The sequence below is a fragment of the Tachypleus tridentatus genome, chromosome 13 (assembly GCF_004210375.1).
Source record: "Tachypleus tridentatus isolate NWPU-2018 chromosome 13, ASM421037v1, whole genome shotgun sequence".
In the NCBI taxonomy this organism is placed as follows: domain Eukaryota; kingdom Metazoa; phylum Arthropoda; class Merostomata; order Xiphosura; family Limulidae; genus Tachypleus; species Tachypleus tridentatus.
This window is the reverse complement of record NC_134837.1, coordinates 51,016,459-51,033,174: the sequence shown is the minus strand read 5'-3', so window position 1 is coordinate 51,033,174 and position 16,716 is coordinate 51,016,459. Positions and strand designations below refer to the sequence as shown.

General features: G+C 34.9%; 1 protein-coding gene across 1 annotated transcript in view; it reads left to right on the top strand.

The window, feature by feature from the left end:
* Positions 1-14,658, top strand: part of LOC143236137 (uncharacterized) — a 43,332-nt gene extending 28,674 nt beyond the window's left edge. Inside the window, exons 8-10 of the mRNA XM_076474424.1 lie at positions 12,537-12,572; positions 13,167-13,259; positions 13,635-14,658. Of these exons, the coding sequence (XP_076330539.1) occupies positions 12,537-12,572; positions 13,167-13,259; positions 13,635-14,186 (681 nt within the window). The 3' untranslated portion in view covers positions 14,187-14,658. The remainder of the gene's footprint in view (positions 1-12,536; positions 12,573-13,166; positions 13,260-13,634) is intronic.
* The last annotated feature ends 2,058 nt before the right edge of the window (positions 14,659-16,716 follow it).

Sequence of the window (16,716 nt, the reverse complement as noted above, 5' to 3'; positions counted from 1 at the left end):
CTCTTTCCTGATGGTTAAATCCCATTATTCAATTAGATTGGCTCATGAGTTGACGACTCTATAATTTCAAAATTAGGGACTGTTAAACCAGATAACCCTCGAGTAGTTTTCGTGTGAAATTCGACAAAGAAGAATAAACGACATCTTATTTAGGCAAACTGTTAAAGAGAATTACTAGCAATAGGATCTCCTCACTTTTCAATATACTAAAATTACCAAAAGTTCAATATGGTTTCAGAATATTTCGTCAAATAATTGGGAGTTTAGTTAATTTAAATAAAGCCATAGCACAGATAGCTTTAATGAAAATATTCGTAATGTAGCCTACTATATAGAGAAAGCATTAGACGATGTACGGCTCAGTGGATTGAGATTTAAGTTGATGATCACTGGTTATCTAGTTTCCTAGAATACAGAAAATGTGGAATAAATGTAGAGAGCACTTACTCGAGTATTTTACTCCTGAGATAGTTAGGCCTATCCTTTTTCATCATGTATGTAAACAACATGCCTTTGAAGGACCCAGATTTTAGTTTATATTGTCAAGTTGCAGAGCTCAGTATATTCCTCAATTGCAATCGATATTGAATCGAACTGTACATATTGTAAAAAACATATAATTAAAAATAATGTTCCTAGAGTAAAATTAATTCTATTTTTAAAACCATATAAAACACACAGATTGATTGTTTGTTTGGAATTAAGCACAAAGCTACACAATGGGCTATCTGTGCTCTGCTCACCACGGTTATTGAGACTCGATGTGAGTCCCCAGACATAATGCTGTGCCACTGGGGAGCAAAACACATAGAAATCCTCCAGAGTTGTATATCAACGTAACTCTTCTGAATGTCATCTCATAAACTAAATTCCTCATAGTTATTTATTATTGTGAATTAACCACATTACAGAAATAAAGAACAAAGTTTGACAATGAGCAATGTGTGTTAAAGTCACAGGAACTAGACCCAAGAACATGATCAAAATATATCAGTTATAGAACACGCACATCCCTCTTAAACAAACGTTGCACCAACACACATGAACAAACTTCAAACAATTCAAAACTGAGCAGTAACCATAGCTTATAGAGATTAAGATACAAAAATATAACATTCATGACAAATATGTAAATATTAAACCCGTAAAAGACAGACATATATAACAAAATCTGTATAAAAATTACTTATTAACTGAAACAGTTCACTGTACCATACATGAAGATAATAGAGCTAACCGTCTCTCATCGCATTAATTTTCTACTTCAAAAACAAAACTAGATTCTAGAAGTATTGCTTTGATTTAGACACTACAAATGTATAAGGGTATTTCATATGAAATACGCGTTGGTAATTTTGTAGTGAACAAGTAACACTTTACTACTGAACCGTTTATAAACATATACAACTAAATGAAGTGAACTACTTTAGTATGAACTGATTCTGAGTATATGTGACCAAATTAAGAGAAGTAATACAACAGCAACAAATGTTCTAAGTGTGCTATTTATGGACTAGACTTTGAAGAGGTAAAAAGAATCATTGTTTTTACTCAATGTGTTACATCGCTTATACTCGCGAATGATAGCTGTAGTATTTGAGAGTTTATTTAAGATAGTCAGGGGAAGGAAGAGATCTGCCTCGAACCTGACTCTACCAGACGGCACACAGTTACTGAACAACATCCCAGAACGTTTATTCTGTCCTTCATCAGTACCACACAGTGAAGCCAGCTTACCAAAGCCCTTTTCAAACTCCTATTAATATAGGGGAAATTCACTTGTATATCAATTTTCCCAATACGGAGAGACTACGATATCACTTTTCTGTACGTCTACACAGATTAACAGATAGGTGTGATACGTATTACATTAAATCATGTTATTGGTTATTTTAGCAGTAAATTCATCATGAATATTGCATGCTTTCTCTTTACTTATGCAGTAATGAAAAAAATCTCACGATTTTAGCCAACCAAAAATACTCTACCAAACTTCATATATAATTTTCTATTGAAAGTACCATCTTATAAAATTTATATTGTTATTAATGAAAATTTTAAAACGAGGCTCAACATATGCTTTAAAAGTAAAGATTGATATATTTGACGTGAGGATTTATTATGCCGTTAGAGATAAAAACTGACGATTTATGTTAAAGTAACCTTTCAAAAGTATGATGTATTCATTTGTATATTTGTACGCTGTTGCTAAAAATAAAATAATATTTTAGATCTATGGAAAATTCCTACAGACGTTAAAAGATTTTCTGAATATGTGTGAAAGTATAAATATATAATAATAATAAGGTGAAAACAAACACGTCGACTATTTGAAATGTAATTCCGTATTTTTAAGAAAACTAACCCTTCTTGCTTTATCTTATTCTGTTAAAATTGTCATAAATGGTCATTGACAGAAAAATGTCACGACAAAGTTCCCTCATTTATTTGACACTTCCACAACGTTTTGTTGTCAGTTGTTTTCTGTACTGGAGTGGTTTCAATTCTCAGTTTTAGTATGACAACTCCTGTACTTTGGATTCATATTTTAAAACAAATGTCATGTTAACTGGCAAAGATCTTTACTGGGTCACATTATTTCAAGGTTTGATGCTGAATGCTCTAAAAACTCAATCTTCTTAAAAATCTGTTTCTGTTCTTGATTTCCATTGATTTAATGTATCAAGATGCAGATGTTGCTTTTGAGTACACAATGTTTGCTCAATCAATAAAACTAAAAGGATTCACCAGAAGGAGTTCTCGGACACGAATCCAGAATGAGTTCGGACTTGGTTCTAGCTCTGTCCGCCACACCTTGATCTTGCGAATACATCTTCTCTGTGTTGAAGATTGTCAAGAGTAATTACATTTACATCATGATAGAACATATCTCAGTGACTTGATATCACTGTTGAATGAGTCAGAACCAGTGAAACTGATCAAATTAGATGTAGTTACAATCGATTCTAGAATCGTTTTGCTATTGATCATCGATTAATACACTTGTTCACTCGTATAACTAAAATGGTTCCGTTGCACCCATTGAGTGCACTTGTGATATGTTATAGGTATTATTTCTAGGCATATTGTGTTAAATATTATATATAAGTGGAGAAAAATATTTTTAAAAACTAAAGGTTTGTAGGAATGGAATCAACAAAAAGTGAAAAACAAGTTAAAATCGACATGATTTAACAAAACTTCCTTTGTACATTCTCGTAACGGGGAGTGCCCCATGTTCACTTCGTTTATTATTTTTATCCTGTAAAAGGCCCGGCATGGCCAGGTGGGTTAAGGAGTTCGACTCGTAATCTTAGGGTCTCGAGTTCGAATCCCCGTCGCATTAAACATGCTTGCCCTTTCAGTCATGTAGGCGTTATAATGTGACGGGCAATCCCACTATTCGTTGGTAAAAAGTAGCCCAAGAGTTGGCGGTGGGTGGTGATGACTAGCTGTCCTCCCTCTAGTCTTACACTGCTAAATTAGGGATGGCTAACGCAGATAGCCCTTGTGTAGCCTTGTGCGAAATTCAAAACAAACAAACTATCCTGTAAACAACAAGTCAGGTAGACTAAACTATTAAAGCTAGTAATTTTTATTATGCAATGACTAGAGGTTTATGTGACTCATTATTTGAGACAATATATGCACTGTAAAGTCTGTTTTTAACATACTAGAAGAATCAGATATTCAAGTGGAACTATAATTCGTGTTTTTCTCTTCTTTATAACCTATCCCTTATTTTGTAATTACATGAAAATACAATAGGATTTCGTACAATGATGGATTAAAATACAGATCTACAAAATTCTAAAAGGTTCCTTGTATCGACGTCATGTGTTCGTCATTGTCCATACAAAAGCAGTATAATCATACACACGCTTTTGTATGTAGCAATAAATCGTATAATATCATGAACAAAGAATAACGAAGTAGGTATGAACTGGATGTTGGACAAGTTCCTTTGTGAGGCTTTACAGAGGAAGTTTTATTGTACCATGCCCATTCCTACCTAGTTTCCTCACTTTTTGGTGCACCTATTCCTACGTTTTTAATTTCTCTTAAATATTTTTGCACTTGTTCATACAAAGTGACATGATTTTATGTACCGTTTATCCATTTGTGCTAATATCCTATATGTATATCGTTAGTGTGGACGTGCACCATAATATTATGATATGTGCAAATAATAGTGCACCTTCTCTTCACTAATGTTATGTGTACACATTGTTAGTGTACATGTGTGCTATACAAATGATGACATATTTTATAGTTTGCAGTATCGCTTGAGTGATGTAATGTGAGTTGTGGTCGTGTGCATATACTAAAGGTTGATAAATTAGTTAATTTATGTAAGCGACTACTTCACACGAGTGCTAGCACGTGGTTCTTGTGTTATTGTTCAATTTGGTGCATTTATAACAATGGGATGTCTGTTACACAGACGAAACTTTCAACAATATCAGTCACTCACTAAGACTGGGAAATTTGTGTTTGTTAGTTTGTTTTTTGTTGTTGTCTTTTGTTTCTGCTCTGATGATTTTCTCAAGTTGTTCTATGACTTCTAATTTTATGCAGTTTGTTTATCACCTCTCAAATACTTTTGACGATTTACCATTTAGTTATTAAACGTGTAGTAGTAAATAGTTTCGTATTTACTTTTATTTTACGTATTTATTTATTTACGTAAATAAATAGGCCTATTTATTTACGTGCTACATTTGGGGAATCCTCGCAAAAGTGTTTTAACGAAATACCCGGATTCCCAAAGAAGGTTAAGTCAAAAGTTCTATTTTTGTGCAAACCATGAGGCCGTGACGATTTATTTGGTTCTACTTAGAAGTCGGCGAGTCCAGCAATTTAGGAAAAGTTAGTTTAGATAGTTATCACCATTAGATTCCATCAAGGAATATAGGGCCGCAATCGCTTGCGGATTCTTCAACAGGTATTTAAGTGAGTAGGTTGTTAGCCCACTGTACCGAGCCGTCCCTAATTTAGTAGTGTAAGAGTAGAGGGAAGGCAGCTAGTCATCACCACCCACCGCCAACTCTTGGGCTACTCTTTTACCAACGAATAGTGGGATTGACCGTCACATTATAACGCCCCCACGGCTGGGAGGACGAGCATGTTTAGCGCCACGCGGGCGCGAATCCGCGACCCTCGGATTACGAGTCGCACGCCTTTCGCGCTTGGCCATGCCAGGCCATTTAGGAGAAGGATTTTCGTGAAATAATTGGGTTCCTCAATGGGGCACGTGAAAAATTTTACCTTTGTGCAAACCTTGGGACCAAGAGGATTCATTTGATATCATTTAGATGTCGGTGCAATCAGCGGTTTAGGAAAAGTTACGTAACACACAGACACTGACTCTAACTCTTATTATACAAATTGTTTTGAATAATACACATGAATAAGGAATAATATTTTATACTACACAGGGATGGTGTTGTTTATTGTGCGACCTTTCAATTTGTACAGACAACAAGCAAGTTTTATATGAGTACTGTTGGACGTTAACTGGACATGCAAGCACAGTTACACACGTATTGGCGTATCAGTATCAGCCATAAACATCATTTGTTAATTGGACTTCCCTGTTGCACCTGAAATCATATCTCCCTATTAAACATAACCTGATGAACATCATATTATAATGGGACTCTTAATCCGTGATGACGAGAAAACCCACTTGTAGAGAAAAATATATATGTAAAAACGGCTGGTATGAAAACAGAAAGCTTTATGTACAGGATTTTTTTTTAAGTAAGGCTTCTTAAATTTTGCTCATTCATCAAAGACTCTTTTAATTTCAAATCTAACCTTAGTTAACTTAATCATAAAGCCTTAATGGCCAGTTTCGATGTTATATCCCTCTTTACAAAAGTTCCAATCGCTGAAGCTTGAAGATAGACTTAGAACTTTATATCCGAGACCCTAACCCATCAATAGACATTCTAAGCAACCAATTAGCAACCCTCACAGAATTCACCACGATGAAGACAAACTTCATGTTCAACAACCACAACTATATACAAACAAATGGCCTAATCATGGGCAATCCAGTATCAGCAGTTCTAGCCAATATTTTTATGACACAAGTTAAAACACAAGCAATTAACACAGCATTACATCCACCACTATACTGGTAGACGACATTATTGCGGGATTCACATCTACAGAACACACACTTAATTTTTTCAATCACATTAACTCTATACATCCCAACATTAACTTCACATGTGAACAGGAAGAAAGCAATCAAATATCATTTCTTAACCTCAAAATTACAAGAACCGATACACAATTTAAAACGGAAATCCATCGAAAAATCCCCCATACTGGACTGTATATTCTTTGGAACTCAGCACATGAAACAAAACAAAAACTCAACATAATAAGAAACCAAATAAACACAGCCATAAAACTATGCTAACCAGATAAAATTAACGATGAATTAGACAAAATAAAACAATACTTCATCAACATCAATAAGTTTCCTCCACAAACCGTAGAAAACATTATACGCACACACATAGACAGAAAGCAAAATCAACTAACAAAAGTAAATATACCCCACGAAATAAAAAATCACGAAACCATATACTGCTGCATACCATATATTCCCAACATCAGCAGAAAATAACCAACATTTGGCAAAAACTAATAACAAAATATGATATTCCAGTTAATACCAAATTTATCCAAAAACCAGGCACAAAATTGAGGTCTATACTATGTAAAAACTACACTGACAAACACAACACCAACATTATTTATAAAATATAATGTGATATCTGCCACGGCTTCTATATTGGAAAAACAAGCAGAAAAATGGAAACCAGATTTACAGAACACAAAAAGTCACCTTCACGCGTTTTCGAACGCTGCAAATCAAATAAACACAACATAACCATAGAAAACACCCAAACACTAAATAAAGAAACAAACATAAACAAATGCAAGATTAAAAAACCTTACTTATACAACAACTTAAACCCAAAATAAACCAATACAAAGAAACATTTTTATACGTATATTAATAAATATAATCCAACATCTAAGCATGCCCTCTACATTGCTGTATTCAGTTACACAATCGTCTTCAAACATGTGGTCAGCTATCGGTCAGTTACCTCCTTCTTTCTTTGTGAACCTGACGATGACCGAAGAAGGTCGAAACGTTGTTCGCTCCTCTACATAGTGCTTTTTCTATCCACACCAGCCGTTTTCACATATATATAATGAAACTCTTGTTTATAATGTACTAAAAAACTTTTTTATAACGCGATTTGCAACCCCCAACATCGAGAAAGTTTTATACTGTGAGCACGTAGATTTGCACTGGGGGTCACGATTTTACCGCCACGGAGAACTATATTTTTTCTATTCTCAGGGTGCAGATATGATATCATGAATACATCACACGCGGATCTAATCTTTCTACTTACGAAATAGTAGAACTGATCTTCAAAAAATATAACTTTTGGACTAAATAGGTAAATCTAGAATCATTACGATTACTTGAAACTCGTCGTGACAAATAATATGAAGATTTTGAATCCAAAACAAACGTTATCTACTTTTGTTACGTAAATAGAAACATGTGAACCTTCTTATTTCATTATAAATATCAACACTTAAATCAACTTCTACGAATAGTTATTTTTCTGAGCAACTAGCTTGTTTTTATGGTAGTCAATGTTTAAAATATGACAAAAAATCGTCGTTGTACATGTCTTGTCCTCCCCTCACATGTGAACATGATTAATTACATTAAACTACTACTCTTAACTTTAACTATTCTCAAAACTAAGGTAGACTTCGTATTGATTTAAAGATAACGATATTTTAAAGAAGTACAGTGCCTTACAAAAGAATTTACCCTCTATACTGGAAATAATGTTTAGGTATTTTTTTGCGAAAGACGTGATTCAAATGGCCTATAGTATTTATTATATTACTCTCAGACCAGTTTCTAAAGATTACAAAGAACAAAAGGTGCGTTGATACCAAATTTAGTGGCGTAACACAAACAGACCTTGAAAACACATTGTTGATAAAACTTCATCATTACCCTAATAAAATAAATACCAGTTGCTCGGTACAACTCTATCAGATGCTAAGGCATATTATAATGTTGCTAGTATTGATGTAGACAAGGTAATTTATAAGTTAAACTTTGGTTTACTGTTGAATATTGAGAACGATAAGAAAATGGCCCTCTACAGGCCTGTGGGAGAAAATGGTTAAAAAACACGATTCCGGTAGAATTATAAATCAGTTTCAAAGGTCCTCAATTTGCCATTAAGTGCAGTAAACTATGATGTGAAAAAATATAGTATGTGACAATATCTTAACCTTGTCAACATCGCCCAAGAAAGTCTGCACTCAAACGAGCAGAAACATTATCAGAAAAGCGACTATCAAGTCGACAGTGACACTAAAGGGACTACAAACTTCGATAGCAGAAACTGGAGTTACTGTACATACCTCAACAATATCACTACTGTACACAGTAAAGGTTTGTGTAGTAAGAAACAAGCAATTATTGACGAAGATGTGTCTTAGATAAAGAATGGTCTATACTCGTAAACATCTCTAAAACTCTACAACAGTGTGGTAGAAAGTTCTATGGACAGGTGAGACCAAAATATAACTTCCTGGGATAAATGACAAACGACATATATATAGCGGGGACACAACACTGCTCATAACCCGGCAGATACAGTCCCAGCTGTCAACCATTATGGTGGGTCCACAAAATTATGAGAATGTTTTTCTACAACTGGCATTGGAGAACTAGTACACATTCAAGAGGTAAACCTGAAAACGTCGAATGAAAAACTAAAACTTTGTCGAAGGTTTACATTGCAACAGAACAATAATTCCAAACATAGATCAAATATGATTTACACAAAAACAGTTTATTGTACTGACACTTTACAAGTCAGTGGTAGAGTGATAATTAGTTAATCATATTTAATGGGCATATTTAATGCCCATGAGAGGATAGTAGCTTGATCAATTATCAAAGCTTTATGTTTGTTTTGTTTTTGAATTTCATGCAAAGCTACTCGAGGGCTATCTGCGCTAGCCGTCCATAATTTAGCAGTGTAAGACTAGAGGGAAGGCAGCTAGTCATCAACACCCTCCGCTAACTCTTGGGCTACTCTTTTATCAACGAATAGTTCAAAACAAACCAAACCAAGATCACTTACCAGCTGACTAAAAACTTCGGCGAGAGATGTAAGTATTTTTTGCCGTCTGTAGAATTAAGATGGCTTAGATGTTAGTTTATCGGCAAAGAAATAATCGTCACGCTTAGTTTGTTTAAGTTAACATTAAGTGTGCTCCCCACGTTTGTTCTGTTTAACATTTAAACAAAAATAATACCATCACGTTCTGAGTTTACAATATACTTAATTGTCACTTATTTGTTGATGTTAAACGTATTCATTGTTGAATAAAATCGACTTCGGATATAATCCACATGATCAAAGTTATTGTTTGTTTGTTTTTAACCGTTGCGGGTTATACGCGCTCTCTCAGTTGCAAGAAATCTAACCCTAAATAATAACGTTGTAAGTCCGTATACTTTCTGCTAACCAACCGGAGGACCCAAATGTTAGACTACGTCAAAGGCATAATATCTTTAGGTATCATTTGTTTAACTAGTTATACTTCATATATGGCAATTATGTACCAAATTTTAAACATATGTGACTATAACGCATCATCATCACCATCATAGAATGTTGATATTAATGTTCTATATAGGAAGATATTCTAAGCTTCAAGATGTTAGAAGGGTCACAATAAATAAATAAAAAGTAAGAGAATCATAATTTACATTATTTCTTACTCTGATTTTAAATGTTTTATTTACCAAAATAAAGACATACTCGTTATAAATTTACACTGTCAATCTTGGATCAAGGTTTTGTTGAAGTCCATATTTAGCCTAATCAGCCGGTGAGTCAAACTGTGCAGGCGGTTTTGTGAAGTAACTTAAACCCACCATTTCTGACAGACTGCATTCAGTCACGTTCGTTAAGCCTACATTTTCAGTTTTTTATAAGCTCTCATTTCAGTGAAGTGATATCAAGCGATTTTCACATGCATCTAGTCGTTTCTAGTCCACCAGTAAAGAAACCAAAAATTGATTGCAGCAGCTTCTATAGAAGGTCGTCGACTTAGTCACCCTAGAAACCAGCCTTCAGCATAGGCCACCACCTGCATATATTGTATTACTACGTGCACTACTTTCGGTAACATATGACCTTGACTTAATTCTCACCAGGAAACATACCGTAAAATGGGTGTGTCCGCTTTTAGACAAGAGTTGGAAGGTGGAAACACTCAAGCTTTCTAAGATTGAGGCTAGGTATAAAGGTTAGATGGTAAAAAAATACCTAACACTGGTACAACTTCTGGCTGAATGTGTTTTAAAATAGCTAGGTAGTAATAAAGTAATGTAACGTGGTCAGAGTCACACTGCAACAATGTCAGTCACAATTTAATATTTCCACTCTCAATGTAATGTTCTCAGTGACAAATACATCAAAGTCACAATGCAATAATTTCGATATTACAATGCCTCGACGTTCAAAATCACAATATAATATCCTCAAAATAAAATTTATCGACGAAGTCAACTGTATCGTTCTCAAAGGCATAATGTGAAGTTATCAAAGTTATAATGTAATATTATCAAAATTTCGATGTAATCCATTATACTTTATTCAAACTCACAATGTACTGTTGTCAAATTCACAATGTAATCACAATACAATAATACTAAAGTCACAATGTAATGTTCATCAAGTGCGGTTCTCACATGAAGCAAATCAAGTGCAAAACGTACAGATAAAAATAAAAAATAAATTTCTGTGGAGGACTTAGTTTAGAAATATTTTTCTTTGCCTATTTTTTTGCATAATATAAACGATTTTCTGAAGAAAAGCTGTATGGAATATATTAATTAATAACTGGGCGCCTTTACTGGAAGACCAGGATTAGAAATGTGAAACAGTTACAGTACCTCAGCGTTCTTTTTAGTGCTACAAACTAAATTTTAGGATAATATTTAGGTAGCTACGAGAACAGCAAATTAAATTACGCACAAAATTCTAAACAATACCATTACACTTCGAAGCTGTTTAGATGATCAATCAGTTCAATTACATACAATATAGTTCATTTAACATTTCTGTTCAATGACTAGTATCCCAAGAGTATAATATACTAATAGGGGAAGATCAAGTACTGGTTTTATGAAACAAAATCCACCAAACACGGACGTTGAAAACTGGTAATGATTGTACATCATTAGGTTTGTTAGCTTTTTGTAATTTCGCGCAAAGCTACACGAGGGCGATCTGCGTTAGCCGTCCCTAATTTAGCAGTGTAAGACAAGAGGGAAGCCAGCTAGTCATCTCCACCCACCGCAAACGCTTGGGCTGCTCTTTTACCATGAATAGTGGGATCGACCGTCACATCATAACGTTCCCATAGCTGAGAGGGCGAGCATGTTTGGTGTGACGGGATTCGAACCCGCAATCCTTAGATTGCGAGTTAAGCGCTCTAAACACCTGACCATACCAGGCCACATTACAGAAATTTGGTGGAAATTTGTACTTGCACGAACTGGATTACTTCGTAATATATAAAAGAAAAGACGAAGCTTCATGCTCGGATCACTCATTGAAGATATATACGGTTGTACGAGTAACAGTTTGGAAGTCAAGTGCTAATGTGAACAAGCAACTCTTTATTATAGTACTGTACAACTCGAATACTTCTGTGACATATCTTACTGCATATGAGCTTTACACAAACGTTAGGTAGTTTTCACTGGATAATTTTATTTAGGAACCATGTCTTTATTTTAGGTTAAGAAAATGCATATCTTTCTTCCAGTGAGAGGAGGGATAACTACTGAGGACCATTTCTTTATTTCGAGACAGCTATTATGAACTAAGGGCTGAGTCTTTATTTTGAGACAGTTATTATGAACTAAGGGCTGCATCTTTATTTCGAGACAGTTATTATGAATTAAGGGCTGCGTCTTTATTTCGGACAGTGGTTGAGAGCTAAACAACCTTTATTATTTTCGATTTGTCCGAAGGAAGAGACTTAATGATATCATTAAACGATTGGATTAAACATGTTGAACAGATATAAAATACAATCTCTTAGACGCAGGCCCAGTCGTTAAAAATTGATAGTATAAGTCCAATATTTGTTAATTGTAGATAAACCAAGAACCAATCTGGTTTGTCCTTATGGAACCATAAACTTCCCTAGAAGCGGCGGTGCGTACATGCATAATTACTAAGGTGATGAAAAAAAACGGCCTTGATATATTGAAAGGTATCATAGCCACGTTAGAAGAACAAGTGGGTGAGCAGACAGCCCTGAATTTAATCCTTTAACACTGTTAAGATACTTTTCCAATATTTATTAGGTCATGATGACGTCATTAGACACTATAAAAACGGTGGAAACTAACAGACATCATCACTTGTTCTAAGTAGTCCACAAAATTCTGTAGCAGCAACATGATCGCTAAGGTAAGGTACAAAACTCTCGACCTCATAAATTTATATCTAAAATTTCTAAACTCGGAATAACGATTTGACAAATATGGTATCGCATTTTGCAACGTGTGCTCATTGTGTGAGAAACGATTTACTTTAATTTTAGAAGAAAAGAAAACAGGTATGTTTCACTGACACAACTTTAAATTGTAACGTTAAATATCAAATCCTTCTGATTAAAAGAAGCTATGTACAACGATCAGAATTAAACTTAACTTGGTGATTAATATGCCTGTCTTTTCTATGAGTATGCGATGTCATTAAACAAAAAATAGGTGGAACTTTTATTTTGGCGATATTTTTATCTATAAATATTTAATTTTTAATTTTTCCATTTCGGATTTCACAATCAGAAACTCACAAAAATAGTTAAGATTTAACATTTGCATAGTGTGAGATTTCGAAATAAAAAATAAAAGAATGTGAAAAAGAAATCATTTGCGGTATAAGTGATTTTTATTACAAATATTAAGCCTATAAAGTTCTCAACGTTTCGTTGCATCTGATGGATACATGAGCAAAAACTGTCGACAAAGTAATTCACGAGCTTATTTAAATTGGTTCCAGATTGCTATTCTCTGCGCTCTCATGGCCGTCGCCCATGGTGGACTGCTTCATGGCCTGGCAGGTGGCAGCAGTGTCAGCTCCCGCCGACAAGACGTATGTAATGAGATTTTATGCTATTTTCGTCTCTCTTTGCGTTTGTTTGTTTATCAGCAGACTTTAACATGTGTAACTAAGATATGAATATTGGATTTTTTAAAATATAGAACAGTTAGTACAGGAATCGTAGTTCTCTGTTACTTTTTCAGGAGATTATGACCTTAAGCCTAAATACCTTTTGGTCTGATAATCTTTGTTAGATTTTAAATAAGTAGTCCAATAACCGATGTGTGAGAACTAAAATATGCATTAAGAAATGTCTCCCTTGCTTTTCTTTATCGTCTACCAATATAGAGACAAACGTTAAACTTAAATTGATAATTAATAATCAAAAATATTTTTATTTAAATTAATGTTTCACTTAATATATAGGACTTTGGTAACTACGCATTCAACTACGACATTGTTGACCCACTCGGGGCCACCAATGGCCGTTGGGAGGCTGGAGACGGATATGGAAACAAACGTGGAGCCTACAGTCTGACTGACATCGACGGTCGTGCCCGCAGAGTTGAGTACGTTGCTGATGGTGCCGGTTTCCGTGCTGTGGTCAAGACCAACGAACCAGGAACAGCCGCTAGTGCTCCAGCTGCAGCCGTTGTGGCCTCCAGCCAACCAGGTGTTGTCGCTCACGGACCTGCTGTAGTGAAAACTGCCGTTGCTGCTCCTGCCATTGCCGCCCCTGTTGCTATTCCTGCCATTGCCGCCCCTGTTGCTGCTCCTGCTATTGCCGCCCCTGTTGCAGCTCCTGCTTTTGCTGCTGCCCCTGCTGCTGTCGGGGCTGGTATTTACGGAGCTCCTGTTTTGGCGGCTGGAGCTTATAAAGCCCCTGCCTTTGCTGCTGGGGTTTATGGCGCCCCTGCCTACGCCGCTGGACTTTATGGAGGTTTTGCTTCCAGGGCTGGATTTCTCAAATACCACTAAATAATTGTTTGTATTTTGTGGAAACATTTCTATGAAACTTTGCACAGTAAATAATTATCCTGACAACCATCTTACGGATTCAAGAATTACCAACTAGCTTGAACTTAATGTCTAGATCTGTTTCCCTTCCCTTCTTTTTTAATCAGTCTTCTTTTGTTCTTAAGGCTGATGTTCAGTTATTTATCTACAGTCTTATCCTCTCTGCTTTTGCATCCTCATTTCTTTCTTAAGATGTTCGTGTATGACTGTGTACAGTATGTATTTATATAATAAAAACATGCGATATTTAAATACGTGAAAATGGTTACATTTGTTTCTTTATCTCAGAAAAATACAACTTTTGTATTGTTACAAGTTAAACTACCTAATTTGCCTTTGTTATAGTATGCTAACAGCCTCTGATAACTTTACTGTATATTGATTACACAACAAATTAAAATACGAAATAAAACATGATTTTTGACAGTATAAACTTTTTTCTCAATTATGTTTCAAACATTTCGAGTCGTTCAAATCGTTTACACTACCATGTTTAGTATCTGAAGTCTAAACATCAACGGTTTAACTTGAAACACCAAGATTTTATTTCCAACCACTTTAATGTTTCAAATTCACTCATTGCAGGTGTCTTAAAAACTGCTGTAAATTTTCAGATAAAAGTGTAGTTTTCTCATCCTTAGGTGTAAAATTGAGACGTGTGTAAAGAATATATAAAGGAACTTGCAAGTTTAAAGCTTATATTTATCGGTTATTAGGTTTCAAACATTTACACTTTAGTCACGTGTAAGATAATCTAAGACATATTCACGTGGACATGAATTATTCAAAAATCATTATAATCAGAAACAAGAGCAAAATTCGAAATTGAAAGTTTTCTCTGGGGTCATTAAAATTGTGAATTTCAATAAGTAACAACTCTGAAACAAGAACATTCGATTTGCCACTTGTCACCAAATTCAATCGGTTTTAAGGAATTTATTATCTCTCACTGGTAACCCTGTAGAGAGAAGAACCGAGAAACAAATTCATGGTTACTGATGTGAGATGATATTCCCAAAAAAACAGCCTGTTTCGGTGACAAATATCGAATCAAATGATATATTTCTTTTTCTCTGAATTTACTATTTCGATGAAGAGAGAAAATATTGCATTATCTTAAACAGTGTGTTCACAAAATAATCCAGAATAACAAATCCGTATCATTAATGAGATATGTTTTTCAAATACCTTTGTAAACAAAGATTCGCGAAAGTGGGTAAAACAGACTTGAAATTATGCACGCACATTCAAACAATTCATGTAGTTAAACCACTAGTTACTCACCACGTATATTCACATTTCATAACTTATGTACTTTATCAGAATACTCTCTTGTATTTTTGTCTCTAAATATCAAATAAATATATTTGTTAACAAAACTTAACGCATTCATTTAATACGATATTTGCAATAATGCCGGCCGGGCATGGCTAGATGGGTTAAGGCGTTCGACTCGTAATCTGAGGGTCGCGGGTTCGAATCGCGATGGCAGCAAACGTTCTCGCCCCTTTAGGCAGTGGGGGCGTTATAATTTGGTAGTCAATTTCACTATCATTAGTAAAAGAGCAGCCCAAGAGTTGGCGGTGGGTGGTGATGAGTAGCTGCCTTCCCTCTAGTCTTACACTGCTAAATTAGGGACGGCTAGTGCAGATTGCCCTCGAGTGGCTTTGAGCGAAATTCAATTCAAACAAGCAATAATGCAATTTTGTCTTCAGTTGAGACTTATTGCTTGAGTTGGCAGCTCAGATGAAAACACCAAAATTGATAAAAGTTACAAAGAAAAAAACATTTAACAGTAAAAAAAACAAGAAACGTGAGATATCTTCATTGTTTATTGTACCTTATCAGAGGTGTTAACGTTTCACGCTTCAGTCAAGCCTCACATTTTATAATGTTTTTAATACAACTGAAAATTAGGCTAAACATGGTGAATTGTTCTTTCTAGACTGAAAAAAACGTTAAGCAAGCTTCTCAGTGGTAAATCTAAAGGTATATAACGCTAAAAACTTTGTAATGGGGTGGGCACAGCACAGATACCTCATTGCGTGACTTTGCACTTCACCACAAGCAAACACTCTAATAGTTGTATATTTTAGTTGAAAATTTCTAATAGTTTAGTTTCAGAGCTCTTGATTTTTATTTGGTATTTTGTTTTTTCAAGTATGAGCCCACACAATAAAGTATCTTCGCTGCGTCTGTTACAAGGATCGGTTTCTGATTTTTATCTTTATAAGCTCATCAGTTAATTCTGTACATATTCTCTCTCTATAGAGGGTGTAAAAAACCAAATAAAGATAACAGCAATTGTAAATTATATAATTAATGCAATTACACATGTAGAATAAAAATATATTTAAACATGCTATCAAAGAACACAAGCCGGAGCTTGAAAATGTAGGCCTGGCATGATCGGATGGTTGAGGTGCTCGATATTCAAAGTGCGGATCGTGAGTTCGAATACCATTATCCAAAAATATTACCGTTGCATCTA